General features: G+C 44.2%; 1 protein-coding gene across 1 annotated transcript in view; it reads left to right on the forward strand.

The window, feature by feature from the left end:
• Positions 1-2538: 2538 nt before the first annotated feature.
• LOC144692768 (gamma-interferon-inducible protein 16-like) overlaps positions 2539-16846 on the forward strand; it is a 31791-nt gene continuing 17483 nt past the window's right edge. Inside the window, exons 1-2 of the mRNA XM_078561846.1 lie at positions 2539-2671; positions 14123-14370. Coding sequence (XP_078417972.1) covers positions 14124-14370 — 247 coding nt within the window. The 5' untranslated portion in view covers positions 2539-2671; position 14123. The remainder of the gene's footprint in view (positions 2672-14122; positions 14371-16846) is intronic.

Raw genomic sequence — 16846 nt, forward strand, 5'->3', positions numbered from 1 at the left:
GTCTGTCTGGCCAGTGGGCCAGGACATACCCAGGGATGGTGATGGTGGTGTCTGGGACATTGTCTGTAAGGTATGATTCTGTGAGAACGACTATGTCAGGCTGTTGCTTGACTAGTCTGTGAGACAGGTCTCCCAATTTTGGCACTAGCCCCCAGATGTTAACAAGGAGGACTTTGCAGGGTTAACAGGGCTATGATTGCTGTTGTCGTTTCTGGTGTCTAGGTCAATGCTGGGCGGTCCGTCTGGCTTCATCCCTTTTTTGTGATTTTTTTGTAGGAGTTTGGTACAACTGAGTGGCTCACTAGGACATTTCAGAGGATGTTTAAGAGTCACATGTAGGCCAGACCAGGTAAGGATGACAGATTTCCTTCCCTAAAGGGCATAAATGAAGCAGATGGGTTTTTACAACAATCGACAATGGCTTCATGGTCATCATTAGACTTTTAATTCCAGATTTTTATTGAATTAAAATTCCACCATCTGCTGTGGTGGGATTTTAACCTGGGTCCCCAGAGCATTACCCTGGGTCTCTGGGTTACTAGTCCAGCAACAATACCACTATGTCATCGCCTCCCCTTATTGCTGTCACTATGCTGTTTTATTGCTGTTACTATGCTGTTTTATTGCTGTTTCTATGCCGCTTTATTGCTGTTACTATGCTGTTTTATTGCTGTTTCTATGTTGCTTTATTGCTGTTTCTATGCCGCTTTATTGCTGTTACTATGTTGCTTTATTGCTGTTACTATGCTGCTTTATCGCTGTTACTATGTTGCTTTATTGCTGTTACTATGCTGCTTTCTTGCTGTTACTATGTTGCTTTATCGCTGTTTCTATGTTGCTTTATTGCTGTTTCTATGTTGCTTTATCGCTGTTACTATGTTGCTTTATCACTGTTACTATGTTGCTTTATTGCTGTTACTATGTTGCTTTATTGCTGTTACTATGCTGCTTTATTGCTGTTACTATGTTGCTTTATCGCTGTTACTATGTTGCTTTATCGCTGTTTCTATGTTGCTTTATTGCTGTTACTATGCTGCTTTCTTGCTGTTACTATGTTGCTTTATCGCTGTTTCTATGTTGCTTTATTGCTGTTTCTATGTTGCTTTATCGCTGTTACTATGTTGCTTTATCACTGTTACTATGTTGCTTTATCGCTGTTACTATGTTGCTTTATTGCTGTTACTATGTTGCTTTCTTGCTGTTTCTATGTTGCTTTATCACTGTTACTATGTTGCTCTATTGCTGTTACTATGTTGCTTTATTGCTGTTACTATGCTGCTTTCTTGCTGTTTCTATGTTGCTTTATCGCTGTTACTATGTTGCTTTCTTGCTGTCACTATGCTGCTTTATTGCTGTTTTCCTGGCTTCTGTCGTCATGTTAATTTTCAGGTGTTAAAATAGTGTCACATTAGAAAATAGTTTGGGAAGCACTGACCTAGAAAGACCAGGGCAGCAAATGGATGAGAATATCAAGATCTGCAAGTTCCCCTCCAAATCATGCACCATCCTATCCTGTCTTGGAATTATATCACTGTTTTCACTGTTGCTGGGTCAAAATCCTGGAACTCCCTCCCAACCAGCACTGTGGCTGTACCTACACCACATGGACCGCAACAGTTCAAGAAGGCAGCTCAGCACCATCTTCTCAAGGCAATTAGTGTTTGGCAATAAATGCTGACCTTGCTAATGACACCCACATTTCAGGAATGGATCAAATAAACTTGTGCCTTGTAGATGGTGGAAAAGTTTTGGGGAGTCAGGAGGTGAATACCAATGAAACACCCAAGCTCTGACCTGCTCTTATAGCCACAATAGCTATCCACAATCTTTATGTGGCTGGTCCAGTTATGTTTCTGGTCAATGGTGACCCTTAGGCTAATGATGATGGCAGATTCAGCAATGGTAATACCATTGAATGTCAAGGGGGGTGTTTGGATTCACTGTTGTTGGAGTTGGTCATGGCTGGGCAATTGTGTGGTGCTTGCCACTTATCAGCCCAAGCCTGAATGTTGTTCAGGTTTTGCTGCATGGAGACACAGACTGCTTTACCATCTCAGCAGTTACGAATCTGTTTAAAATATGTAATATATCTTTAAAACGGGACTTTACTAGAAATTATAGATATTGTTAAAACTAATAATTAGAAGTGGTCTTCTAACAGAACTTGGCATTGAAAACTGAAATTGACCATAGATTTTGGGCTGCATATAGTGTTTGACATAGCCTGACCTGTTTCACCTCATGTACTAACACACTGGTGTCATTAGACACCAATAAATGGTAGTTGAGGAGATGTTGTGAAAAAAGTGTTTGTTTACTAACGAATAACCTTTGTTCTTCAGCAACAGTTGGGCTGCTCAATTGTCTAATTATATTCTTCAATCTACTTGATAACCTTCAAGCCTATTTATTTTAGCTTTCATCACTGGAAGGTAATTTAGACCCAGCCCCTAGCTCTGAAGAAAGAGAAACGAAACTGCATTACGCACCTACCAATCAGCTCATGCACATCCTGTGATGTCATCTTGGTTATCTTTCACTTTTTCAAATTTGAGCGTGCCCAAGTCTGCTGCAACTGCCACTCGCTCTTTCCAGGGAGTTACCCTAATCCTGGGTTCAATTTATCCTTTCTCTGCTGCTCCCACTGCTGACTCTCTCCCTCCATCTCCAGGTAAGTGAATGGCCTGGGGCCTGGGTTCAATTTATGCTCTCCCAGCTCAGGGCCCAGGAGAGGTGGGGTACAGCTTGTATGTAACACCGGAGGCTAGAGGGCTCGGGCTCCATTTTGTAAACAGAGTCCATTCAGTCTGAGCAGCCAGAGACAGAGCTGCAGACTGGAAAAGACCAGCTTTAAAAATCGGAACCGTCTGCCTGACAGTTCTGATTATATTTTTTGAAGCTGGTTTTTCAGGCCAGTTTAACTAACTTGCTGCTCTGCTGCTTCTACCTTTTGAGCAACTTAGCGGTTCCAAGTTTTTTTTTAAAACCAGTCAACCACAAAGCTGCTCAAAGTTCGGACTGACAGCAGAGCAGTGATGGGAGCAACAGTGCATGCAGGAAAGACAGAGCTGCACCTCCAATGACAGATCCTGCTTCTCCCACTTCTGCATTGGTCTCCAAATCTCTTAAAATAACCTTCAATGAATATAGGGTTTTTTTTAAGCCAATTACTCTGGGATTTATGAATTTAACCCAAAAAGAAAACAAAGGTGATCAGAAAAGGAGGATGTGCATTTTGATTTGGTAAGGACAAGGGGAGAGGATGATGGGGTGGGGGTGAGAGGGGAGAGAGAGCCGGAGGGAGGGTTGGAAATAAAACCTCCATGTATAATCACAATGACCCTGGCAAACTAAAGTTGGTTAATATGGAAATATGTGCAGGCCAAGCAGCAAAGATTTCTTGGGCACTCAGATTTTGCAGGTACCCTTAGGAGGAAGGTGATTAAAGCAGCTGGAATCAAAACTAGTTTGTTTAAGATTTCAATGAAAACCTGACTGTTTGTGGCGTCAAGGGAATCCGATGAATAATCACACTTTTGAACTTAAAAATACATTTAAAACAAAACCAATATTTTTGAGGGGCCAGCACAGGGGAAATCCACAGAACAGCATTTCTGTAAGTGTAAGAAATTATCTGTGCATCCATTATAAGTCATTAGGGTTTTCAGCAACATCAAATTCATGGGCCTAAAAGGTTAAGGTCATCATGCAGGAGTCTTTCAGCTGCACTGAACGATTTGTGACGACACCTCCTGGGAGGCCAAGGAGATGAAGCAGAAAATGAAAGAACAGCAGGTAGTCCCTGCCTGTAATGAGGCCAGAGCAGGCCCAGGGGAGCTCAGGCTCGTGCCAGGCTGGACCCAGCAGCCATCCAACTCCACAGTATGAGCCACTCCCAGAGAGCTGGAACTTCACTTCTAGTGATATTGAGTTATCTTGAATGAGTTGAGTGAGTGCTGTGTCAATGTGTCCGGGGAGGGAGGAGGGAGCTTAGGCAGCAGCAAGTGAATGAGGCCGTCTCCTCTCCTCCTCCCATCTCTCCTTCCTTCCCTCTTTCCCTTTTACAACTCTCCAACAATGAAACAATAGGAGTTGTAGCATGGAGACTGTCTTTCTTTTCTATACAGAATAGGTAGTCAAAATATATGAAACAAAAGGTTTTCTTGCAATCTGGGTTGCAAGTATTGAATATTTCCCCCAAATTTGAATTTACTGTCACGGTGCACATATGGTGCAATGTGCAGAACATGTTAATGAGGCAGCCACCAAAATCAATTTTATTGCCCGCAGGGTTATAAATAACTAATGGGATATTTTCCTGTCACATTAACAATATTGCATGATACTGTTAAACTAAAATTTGTGCTCTCTGGTTTGTTTGTTAGTTATGGTGGGATCACCTATAGGGCACACACAAACTAACACTGCATTATATTGTTGCTTCTCTTAATATTAATGACCCATGCTGCAGATATATTGGACAATATTTGTAACCAGATGCCAACAATGGGAGTTATCATTTTACTAGGACCTTTCTGTGATTGTTTGGTGAATTGATTGGTGAATCTTGAAAGGGGAAAAAACATCATGCATGATTAAGTGGGAGAGTTAAAGGGTAGGGAGGCAATACAGGGCCCAGAAACAGGAGAAGCACCATGATTTCTCTTCCTGGCCCTGTTTCCACTTCAAATGAAGTTGTTGTATGTTGGTTAGTTTAGCTTCAGAATAATTACTGAGACGTTGGTATGTTCAAATGACAACTGGTTTATTTTACACAACTGAACTATCTACAGCTTTCCATGTCTAGCTGTTACACTGCTGAAGCCATGAGCATTCCCTCCCTTCTCTGTGTGCTCTTACAAGTGTTCTCTTACATCACCATATGGGAGATGCTATTTTAACAGTCCCACACATTAACCCTTACAAACTCTAATACCCTAATACTACATTTCCCCTCCCAGTCTTCATCCATATTTTTACATTCATATTTACATAATACCCCAAATCTGACATCACAGGTTCAATATGTCAGGGGCCTTCACAACTCTCCCTGACTGTGTTCTTGTTAGACTTGGAAGATCACTAGTCTCCCTCTGAACTTCTTTTTCTTGACTTGGATGATCTTCATTGGGTGTTGCAGTATCTGGTTCTTAGGCATTGAGTTGGAAATGAACAATTTCTTACAAATGTATGACTGATTGTCACCTTTGAAAATAGAAATAAGATTCCCCTGGTTTCTACTTATTGTACCTTCTGAAGTATGTACTAAATAAGATCTGTGTTGATTGTCATCTCTCTGGTCTATTACTCCTTTCCCCGGTCCAACTTCTGGATCTGGACTTGATCCGTTTCTTCCTCAGTTCACTGTTATATTTCTCTCCATCACATTTCCTTTTTTTAAATTTGATTTTGCAGGTTTATCCCTCTCTCGGTGTTTTACATGCTCCCTATCCTCGCTTCTTGAGTTTACCCTTTTTCCTTTGTTTTTTCTGTCCTTCCTTACTTCTGGAGCATTCCCTAATTTTTGAACTCTCGGATAGTCCTGGACTTTCAGCCCAGTAAGTAATTCTTTGGGTCGGAATGGAAGCTGTGAGGAACCCACCTGATCAATGTCTTGGTTTCCCTTAAAGTCCAGCAGACCTGGCTTAACAATAGGTTTGTGTCGTCCGGGATCTTGGAGCCAGACTGCAGCGTTTCCCGTAACCTGCCCTTGCTAGGGATCTGGTTTTCCCCAGCTGCCTGCCCAGTGCACCATTTAAAATTAATTTTTACCCTTTCTAAGGGTTGCTCACCAGTTCCACAATCTTTGCTTGGTTACCTGACTTGAAGCCGATGATCGCTGGATCGGGCATTTCTTCACAGACCTGTGGTGTAGCCCTGAATGACTTTGAAAGTTGATTTTCTGACTTTTCCTGCCTCCATTTAATCTATGGAGCATGTTTGGAGTTCTTCAACCGTGTCTTATAGAGTTCTGCAGTTTTAGCACTACTTTTACAGGTTACGCTGGGAGTTTCCGCACCCGCCCGCCGCAGCTATCTTCCAGTCCTGCTGCAAGTCAATGGACTTCTGGCTGGGGCACCGCCTCCCCCGCGGCGTGTCCTGTCCATGACAGGGCCGGAAAATCCCGGCCTTTGTCTTCTTGAAAAGTTGAAATTTCAGTGTTTTGGGGTTCATCACCATTACCATAACATTGTATGTTCATTAGTCTAGCTTCGGACTGATTACTGAGATGTTGGTATGTTTAAACAACAACATGTGTCCAGTAGGCCCCTGAGGGAGGTGTGGCAAAATTTGGGAGCAGCATGCTTCCTCCCTTTGTCAGCCATGACTTTCCAAAAGCTTCCGATGCTCTAGAGAGAGCTAGTTCTGTGTAGAAGCGCTTTTTAAAGATGGCGCCTGGATTACTGAAGGCCTAAGGTGATGGTGGGGTGGGCGAATCAGAGCCCCCCACCACCGCCTGTAATCCAGCGTGTATCCTGGGAATACATTATTAATGAGGCGGGATGCGCCAGGAATGGGATGATATGGCACGAAAACTTGCCATTGCGGCCAGCTGGTAAAACATCCTTTTTCACTTTGTGCAACTCTGGAACGACTTCGCTCTAAGAAATAGAACAAGTGATCTTCCAATAGAACTTGGCATTGAAAATTGGAACTAGCCATAAATTTTGGGCTGCATATAGTGATAAACATGTCCTGACCAGCCTCCACTCATGGACAAAAGCACTGGTGTCAGTAGACACTCAATAGATTACTATTTAAGGAGATGCTGTGAAAAAAAAGGGTTTTGTTTATGAATGAACCACCTGTTTCTCTCAGCTACAGCTGGGCTGCTTAGATGTCTAATTATATTCTTCAATCAATTTGATAACCTTCAAGCTATTTATCTTGAGTATATGCTACTAGAAGGTAATTCAGATCAAACCCCTAACTCTGGAGAAAGGAAAACAAAGTTGCAATACTCACCTACCAATCAACTCATGGCCTTCCTGTGGTGTCACACTGATGGTTATCGATCACTCTTTCAAATCTGAGCATGCCCATGTCTGCTCCCATTGCCGACTCTCTCTCTCTCTCTCTCTCTATGTCCAGGTAAGTGAATGGCCCTGAGCCTGAGTTCAATTTAATTGCTGCTGGCTGCCAGTCCAGATGGGGCCCCAGGCCTGGGTTTCAATTGATCCTCTCCCAGCTGCCTCCACTCCCTCCTGTGTCCACTCCTGCAGGACTCCCTGTCCAGGTGAATGGAGGTAGATTCAATCATGGCTATCAAAAGAGAATTGAATAAGCACCAGAGGAGAAAACATTTGCAGGGCTACAGGGAAGTGACAAGGGAATGGGACTAGCCTGGAGAGCTGGCCACAGATATGTCAGTCTGGATGGCTCCCTTCAGTGCTGTAATCAATTGGTAATTCTATGAAAAGAGCTGAATTGCAAAGCTGGGGTGAAAGTGACTTCCCTTAACATCAACACAAAATTTGATTTGCAGATAATGAAGCAGTCCGTGCCTGCATGCATCAAGGCCTGTATAACATTCAGGCTTGATCTGATAAGTGAAAAATGTCAGACAATGACCATCTCCATGAGTGTAGTATAATGGGTTAACATTAGTTATGGCAATGAGTTAGTGATGTGTATCATTATGTAACAGTGACATCAGCAGTCATGTGCTAGAGACTCGGTAGAGCAGAGGGAATAGTCTGTACTCAAGAGAGATGTACCTACACTGTAACCTACCTGAGTCAGACCAGAGTTACTCGAGATAAGATAGGTTACGTAACTAAAATACAAAACATGGCAGCAGCGGTGGTGACACCAATCTAACAACGGGCTAGTGCCATCAACAAAACATCCATGGTGCGGAAATAGAAGAAAACCTGTTAGAAGTAAGAATCTGAAAACTTACCTTTGAGGGATGCACATTTGAATGCGGCAGCAAGGTCGGCACCAGGTGAGTAGTCACTGCCCCTACCCTGCCCGCTCGAAGGTCTCGAGGACTCACAGAGAGGCCAACACTGGGAGTTATGAAGAAATACTTCCTAAGGTATTGAGGGGTACTGGGCTTGCATGCCAAAGAGCAGAACCATCAGGTTAGTTCATTCTTTTACGCCGTAGGACCTGTTGGCAATGATGTCCTCTTGAGATGGGGGTAGAAGAGACCTATGCAGAGTTCGAGACTGTCTTAAAAGCGTTTGACATGTACTTTAGTCCGAAACAAAACCTCTTGATTGAGCAAGTGCGATTTGCTCAGAGATCCCAAAGTCTCCTAGCTAGTCCTTGCAGCCATGGTGCATTGAAAAATGAATTTACTCATGACTGCGTTGTTGTCAGAGTCTGCGATGAAAAGTTCTGATTTTTTTATGGATGAAACATGACCTCCCCCTTGATCAAGTGGTTCAGTACGTGAGACAGGCTGAACTCAGAGGTAAATTGGGCTATAATCCGTTGTGACACTGAGGTTCTAGATGACTCCATTAGCTGGGTAGGCCTAAGAGCGGCAACACCACCCACTCAAAAGCCTGTCTAAACAGGTGAAAGGGTGGTAAACCCTACAGTAGACATCTTGAGATGCTTACATTACAGTGCAAAGAAGCAGCACAGATGCCAAAATTGCCCCACAGAGTGTTTCCAGGACACTTCAAGCAATTCTGTAAGTCTAACCATTTCAATAGAGGAAGAAGACAGGAGAACATTCATGAAATGCAAACTATTTAAGAAATTGGAAATAATGACAGACACGGAATTACAGAATTCCTAGGAGAAGCAAAGGGTCATGATCAAGACTATTGGTCAGCCACAGTGGAAGTTAAAAGCTTTAAAACTGAATTTCAAATTGACACCAGAGCTGGCATTACAATATTAGCTGCTCATCTGGACTGGCTCCAAACAATATCCCTCTATCCATCAGACATTAAGTTGCAAGATCCAGGTGGCATGAATCTTCCAGTTGAAGGTCAGCTAATCACCACCCTTTGCTACAAGGGGCGGCAGATTGTTGAGACTCTTTATGTTGTCCACAATCAACACATATCTTTAATGAGTGGAAGTGTCTACACAACTGGACATATTGGAAAAAGCAGGAGAGGACCTACAACAAGACAACTGGTTGACTTTCATGGAGGAGTTTCCAAATTCATGTGATGAACCGGTAGATTTTCACCCTACACCTGGTGAGGTTTACTTATTGAGCAGTGCTTCACTCTCCATCACATAGACACCATCCACTCAATCCTGGGCAGATATTGAGATTGTGGGTCTCTCAGTTCTTTCGAAGCCAGGCCATCCAAGGGGTCATCCAAGAAGACCTTTTGGACCTGGATTGACTCTTTCCTGAAGAAGGTTATGAGAAAGAAGCCATTGTAGTACCGAGTGATCTATTGGAAGCTAAGGCCCTAGGGATTGGTACTCTGTTCAAATATACTGCTGAAGCGTATGAAATCTCTGTTTTTTACTCTGAGGAGTCAGCTGTGTTTGCTTGGAAGAGCAGCATTCATATGTTTGCCCCACTGAACCCACCAAAGAGGTGTATGCTGGTTGACCCTGAAGAGTTGTCCATGGAGAACAAAATGCTTGATTCCATAGAGGATGACACAGCTAGAGTATTGGTAGAGCCTATTAGCTAGGGTGAAAATAAGTTGATGCCCACATTTCAATCTCATCAGGAAATTTTCATCCCACTAAAACTGTTCTTCAGCACTGAAACTGAGGTGAAATCTTCAGAGCTCCTACAGCGTAGGAATCCTGTACAAGAATTTTGTCTAGATGTTGTTCTGGAGATTCATTCCATTGCTGTCTTATATTCTTATCCTGATATGGTCTCCCCATTGCCCACAGTGGAGCAGTATCACACTGAGGAAAGTGCGACAATGTTACTACTGCCTACAGAAAGCAAAAGTAGTTTCTGAAACATTTAACTCAGATTTTCAATACCTTTATCGTCCTTAATGCAACAATGAATGATATAGCTGTGCAATTCTTCATTGGAGTTGAAGATCTTTTGTCATCTAGGTCTTTCCCCAGTGTATTTCAAGGGAGTAGAACATTCCTGAGTGAATTCTAATCTACCCTCTTCCGGTTCAAGAGAGAGCAAGTGTTGACATCTTTCAGCATTCTCTCTTGTATCAGCCTTTCTATGAAAAGGTTCCACAGTCCTTGCAGTTCAGCTGTCCTGAATATTACATCCCAATTACCAGCAGCCCTGGAAAGCTGCTGCCCATTTTATTGCTGATAACAGCCTACCCGGGAAAAGATGAATGCCCACATGTATCCAAAACGTCTTTCGAGCGAGTCCAAGCACACTGTGGGAGATTGAATCCCTCATAACAGTGACTTGGGGACAGGGGGGAGGAATTGGAGTAGGTTTGGATAGAACCTGTAACAGTAAAGGAGGCTACAAAAGTTTGAAAAGTGATGTAAATAGCTTAAGAAATAGTTGAACATTGTCATTAAATACGTTGACAGTATACTTGGGAGGAGGTGCAGTATAATGGGTTACAGTTATGGTAGCGATTTAGTGATGTGTCTTATGATCTGACAGTGACATCGGCAGTCATGTGCTCGAGACTCAGTAGAGCAGAGGGAATAGTCTGTACTCAAGAGAGATATACCTACTCTAGAGCCTGTCTTGTATATAGTGTTAATAAACAAGTTTGAAGTAAGCTACCTGAGTCAGACCAGAGTTACCTAAGATAGGATAGCGACTAACATATGGAACAATGGGAGCATCTAAATACCTCCCTTGACATTCAACAGCACTCCTGATATTGAATCCCCCATCATTAACATCCTGGGGGTCACCGTTGACCAGAAGCTTAACTAGACCAGCCACATAAGTACTGTGGCTATGAGAACAGGTCAGCATCTGGGTATTCTGCAGCAGAAACTGACTTTCTGACTCATCAAAGCCTTTCCACCATCTAAAAGGCACAAGCCAGGAGTGTGGTGGAATAGGCCTTACTTGCCTGGGTGAGTGCAGTCCAACAGCACCCAAGAAACTTGACACCATCCAGGAATAATAGTCTGCGTGATTGGCAACTCACCCACCACCTCCCTTAAGTCTTCGCTCCCTCCATCAGTGCACCGTGGCTGCCCATGTAAAGCATCTACCAAAATGCACCGTAGCACTGCTACGTCACCAATGCTTCCCTGATGACAGCTTCCAAATCCACAACCTCTACCATCTAGAACAGGGATTCCCAAACTGTGGGTTGCAGAGGCCACGTTTGGTGTTGTGAGCTGCCATCCTCCGAGCAGCAGTGGCGACTGTGGAGAGGAGATGACCCAGTCCGGAAGCTCTGATTGAACAGCCCTGGACCCACTAGCATAGGGCGGATGGATTTTTTAATTCATTTACGAGATGCTGGCTAGGCCAGCATTTATTGCCTATCCCTAGTTGCCCTTGAGAAGGTGGTGATGAGCTGCCTTCTTGAAACGCTGCAGTCCCTGTGGTGTGGGCACACCCACAGTGCTGTTAGGGAGGGAGTGCCAGGATTTTGACCCAGCGACAGTGAAGGAACGGCAATATATTTCCAAGTCAGGATGGTGAGTGGCTTGGAGGGGAACTTCCAGGTGTTGGTGTTCCCATCTGTTTGCTGCCCTTGTCCTTCTATATGGTAGTAGTCATGGGTTTGGAAGGTGCTGTCTAAGGAACTTTGGTGAGTTTCTACAATACATCTTGTAGATGGTACACACTGCTGCTACTGTGCGTCGGTGGTGAAGGGAGTGAATGTTTGTGGAAGGGGTGCCAATGAAGTGGATTGCTTTATCCTGGGTGGTATCAAGCTTCTTGAGTGTCCTGGGTGGTATCAAGCTTCTTGAGTGTTGTTGGAGCTGCATTCATCCAGGCAAGTGGAGAGTATTCCATCACACTCTTGACTTGTGCCTTGTAGATGGTGAACAGCTTTGGGGAGTCAGGAGGTGAGTTACTTGCCACAGGATTCCTAACCTCTGACTTGCTGTTGTAGCCACAGTATTTATATGGCTAGTCCAATTCAGCTTCTGGTCAATGGTAACCCCCAGGATGTTGATAGTGGGGGATTCAGCGATGGCAATGGCATTGAATGTCAAGGGATGATGGTTGGATTCTATCTTGTTGGAGATAGTCATTGCCTGGCACTTGTAAGGCACGAATGTTACTTGCCACTTGTCAGCCCAAGCCTGGATATTGTCCAGGCCTTACTGCATTTGGACATGAACTGCTTAAGTACCTGAGGAGTCGCGAATGGTGCTGAATCTCGTGCAATCATCAGTGAACATCCCCACTTCTGACTTCATGATGGAAGGAAGGTCATTGATGAAGCAGCTGAAGATGGTTGCGTTGAGGATACTACCCTGAGGAACCCCTGCAGTGATGTTCTGGAGCTGAGATGATTGACCTCCACAACCACAACATTTGTGCTAGGTATGACTCCAGCCAGTGGATAGTTTTCCCCCTGATTCCCATTAACTCCATTTTGCTAAGGCCCCTTTATGCCACACTCAGTCAAATGCTACCTTGATATCAAGGGTAGTTGCTCTCACCTCACCTCTGGAGTTCAGCTCTTTAGTCCATGTTTGAACCATGGCTGTAATGAAGTCAGAAGCCGAGTGACCCTGGCGGAACCCAAACTGAGCGTCAGTAAGCAGGTTATTGCTAAATGCTGCTTGATAGCACTTCTGTTTGGTATGATCTGGATGGTGTAAAACCTCTTGAGTGTTGTTGGAGCAGTAGTCACCTGGGCAAGTGGAGAGTATTCCATCATGCCCCTGACTTGTGCATTGTAGATGGTGGACAGGCTTTTTGGAGTCAGGAGGTGAGTTGCTTGCCACAGAATTCCCAGAGTCTGATCTGCTCTTGTGGCCAGAGTATTTATATTGCTAGTCCAGCTCAGTTTCCGGTCAATGGTAACCCCTCAGGATGTTGATAGTGGGGGATTCAGCGATGGTGATGTCATTTAATGTCAAGTGAAGTTGGTTAGATTCTCTCTTGTTGGAGATGGTCATAGCCCGGCACTTGTGTGACACGAATGTTACTTATCAGCCCAAGCCTGAGTGTTGTTGAGGTCTTGCTGCATATGGATTCAGACTGCTTCAGTACCTGAGGAGTTGCAAACAATGTGCAATCATCAACAAATATCCCAACTTCTGACCTTATGATATGGGGAGGGTCATTGATGAAGCAACTGAGAATGGTTGGGCCTAGGACACTACCGTGAGGGACTCCTGCAGTGATGTCCTTGGACTGAGATGATTGACCTCCAAGAAACACAAACATCTTTGTTTTTTCTAGGTATGACTCCAGCCAGTGGAGAGTTTTCCCCCTGATTCCCATTGACTTCAGTTTTTCTAGGGCTCCTGGATGCCACACTTTGTCAAATGCTGCCTTGATTGGGTAGGCATTATCTCACAGGATAGCTTTGATGTGTTGTATTTCAGTGTTAAGCTTGCATGGTAAGCAAATGGTTCGGACCCTATTTACCAGATTACCGATAAGGCCAATCTTATCGTGTGTGGAGGTCTAGGAATCCCAATGCGCATATTGACCAATGCAGGTAGGCTTGTAGGCAGTAGTAGAGAACCCATTAGTGGATTTCTCAACTAGCATACTGAGGAAAGGGAGCTTGTTAGACTGCTCCATTTCAAAGGTGAATTTGAGCACATGATGGAGCATATTGAGATGTGTAAGGAAATTCTTACATGCAGCTGCAGATTCAAATATACTTTGAACTTTACTTGTTAAGGTTCAAAGCTCAACATGAAGACCTGTATAATTAGTGCTACCTGCAGAACTTTGTGAATCTTGGCTTCATTTCATGAATAAATGAAGTTATTTGAAGAAGAATTTTCCCCTTTACTGCAAGTAAGTACCAGATTAGTTGTAGCTTATCTCTGTTACAACCATGGGTTAGCACTCTGTTGAAAATTGTCACTGCATCAAGGCACCATATAGCAAATTCTGCAGGTCAAAACCAGTAATCATTGAGGAAATAGAAGTAAAAATAAATAATAATTGTACAGTAACTTACTAATCAATACATTTATACCTATATGTTCATCAAATTATAAACGTGTAATACTTGTATTGCTTAAATTGTCTGCTTTGTAGCCTGTTTACACTGTGTCCTGAAAGTAGAACATTGTGTTTCAGAATGGATATTAGATCAAAACTGTTGGACACAGTCGAAGAACTGACAGTGGAGGAATATGAAAAACTTCTATTCTTACTGGAAGAAAATGTTAAGGAAATGAAAATTCCCAGGGGACAGCTAAACAACAAGTCGAAAGTGTATCTTGTTAAAACATTAATTAATCACTATCCTTTCCCATTGGCAGTCGAGGTCTTGGAAAAGGCTTTGTCAAAAATACCTCGCAACGATCTCCTTCCAATCGAAATTGGTGAGTATTATTGTTGTTGGACCCTGAGGCATGTGAGGCTGTGGATCAGGCTCCTTCAGTACCTGTATCTCAGCTTTTCCTTCCATGTACTGGAAAAATGCAGGGATTCCATAATCAGTTCTTGGAATTGGTGGCAATGACCAATCACTGGTCTTTAAGCTAGAGAACATCAGTGTCATGGCCTGTGCAAGGTGACGGGAGTCTGGGATGTAGTGAAAGGTGAAAAAATGGGCTATATGTCACTGCAGGAACTGGCACAGCACATTCAGCTCACAATCGAAATCACAGGGACACCAAAAATGGTACTTGGTTCTCGTTCTATTGGGGCATCAAGGAGGCTAAAGTGGATGGACCACTCCCAACTGAACTGACCCCTCTTTGAACAGAATTTCTCATTGGTGCAAGGCCCAGAACACTCCCTTGAGAGCTGGCACTTCAACTTGAGCCATCTTTCAATAATCCCCTCCATGCCATTTGATTCTGCACGGAGAGGATTGCTGCATAGGCTGCTCCTGCATGCACTCCAGTTCCTTCTACTGTTCTGTCATCCAGAAATGTTGTTGCACACCATCTTGTCATCTGAAGGAGGTGGGTACCCCCAGAGGAGGGCTCTTTACATGGGAACCCTGCTCTTTTCCATTGGGAATTTGGCATGTAGAGTTTTACAGAGGGCACTTCCATGCAACAGGAGCTGGAGTGAGCCATTTGATACTTCACACCAGCTCTGTTATTCAATAAGCTCATGGCTGATCTACCTCTAGGCCACCTTCCTGCACTAACCCCATATCCCTTAATTTCCTTAGGACTTAAAAATCTATAAACGTCTGTTTTGAATATATACAATGACTGAACATCTACAGCTCTCTGAGGTAGAGAATCTAAAAGTCAACAACCCTTTGAGTGAAGAAATTTCTCCTTATCTCAGCCCTAAATAGCTGACCCTTTATCCTTGCTCCCCATCCAGGAGAAATATCCTCCAGCATCTACCCTGTTAAGCCCCTTTAAGAATTTTATAGGTTTCAATTAGATCAACAACATAGCTTGTATTTATATATTGTCTTTGACCTAATGAAACATAAAGCCCTTCACAGGAGCATTATAAATGCAGTATGATACTGAGCCACATACGGATATATTAGATTGAATACTGAAAAGTTGGTCAAAGAAGTACATATGAACATATAATTAGGAGCAGAAGAGGGCCATTCGGCCACTTGAGCCTGCTCTGGCATTCAGTAAGGTCATAAAAACAAAAAACTGCGGATGCTGGAAATCCAAAACAAAAACAGAATTACCTGGAAAAACTCAGCAGGTCTGGCAGCATCGGCGGAGAAGAAAAGAGTTGACGTTTCGAGTCCTCATGACCCTTCAACAGAACTGAGTAATATTAGGAGAGGGGTGAAATATAAGCTGGTTTAAGGTTGGGGGGGTGGGGGGGTGGGGGGAGAGAAGTTGGGGGGTGGTGGTGGTTGTAGAGACAAGCAAGCAGTGATAGGAGCAGATAATCAAAAGATGTCATAGACGAAAGAACAAAGAGGTGTTGAAGGTGGTGATATTATCTAAGAAAATGTGCTAATTAAGAATGGATGGCAGGACACTCAAGGTACAGCTCTAGTGGGGGTGTGGTGGAAAGACTGACAGGGCATAAAAGGTATAGATTTAAAAATAATGGAAATAGGTGGGAAAAGAAAAATCTATATAAATTATTGGAAAAAACAAAAGGGAGGGGGAAGAAACGGAAAGGGGGTGGGGATGGAGGAGGGAGTTCAAGATCTAAAGTTGTTGAATTCAATATTCAGTCCGGAAGGCTGTAAAGTACCTAGTCGGAAGATGAGGTACTGTTCCTCCTGTTTGCCTTGGGCTTCACTGGAACAATGCAGCAAGCCAAGGACAGACATGTGGGCAAGAGAGCAGGGTGGTGTGTTAAAATGGCAAGCGACAGGGAGGTTTGGGTCTTTCTTGTGGCCCCCCAGTGGCTTCGCTCGCTCGCTTCCCCACCCCTCCCCCAAGTGGCCTCACTCGCTCACTTCCCCCCCACCCCAGTGGCCTCGCTCACTTCCCTCCCACCCCAGTGGCCTCGCTCGCTCACTTCCCCCCCACCCCAGTGGCCTCGCTCGCTCACTTCCCCCCCACCCCAGTGGCCTCGCTCGCTCACTTCCCCCCCACCCCAGTGGCCTCGCTTGCTCGCTTCCCCCCCCCTCCCCAGCGGCCTCACTCGCTCACTTCCCCCCCCACCCCAGTGGCCTCACTCGCTCACTTCCTCCCCACCCCAGCGGCCTCACTCGCTCACTTCCCCTCCACCCCAGCAGCCTCGCTTGCTCACTCCCCACGCACCCCCCCCAGCGGCCTCGTATCTGCCATCATATCTTTTAATGCAGTTTTCCCATCTACCTTAACCAGTTTGCCACTCATGCCTACCTAGTTTGCTTCACTCAGATTTAAAGCAGTAGTTTTGGACTCAACTAAATCACTTTCT

Source organism: Cetorhinus maximus, chromosome 17 (assembly GCF_964194155.1).
Source record: "Cetorhinus maximus chromosome 17, sCetMax3.hap1.1, whole genome shotgun sequence".
NCBI classification, from domain to species: domain Eukaryota; kingdom Metazoa; phylum Chordata; class Chondrichthyes; order Lamniformes; family Cetorhinidae; genus Cetorhinus; species Cetorhinus maximus.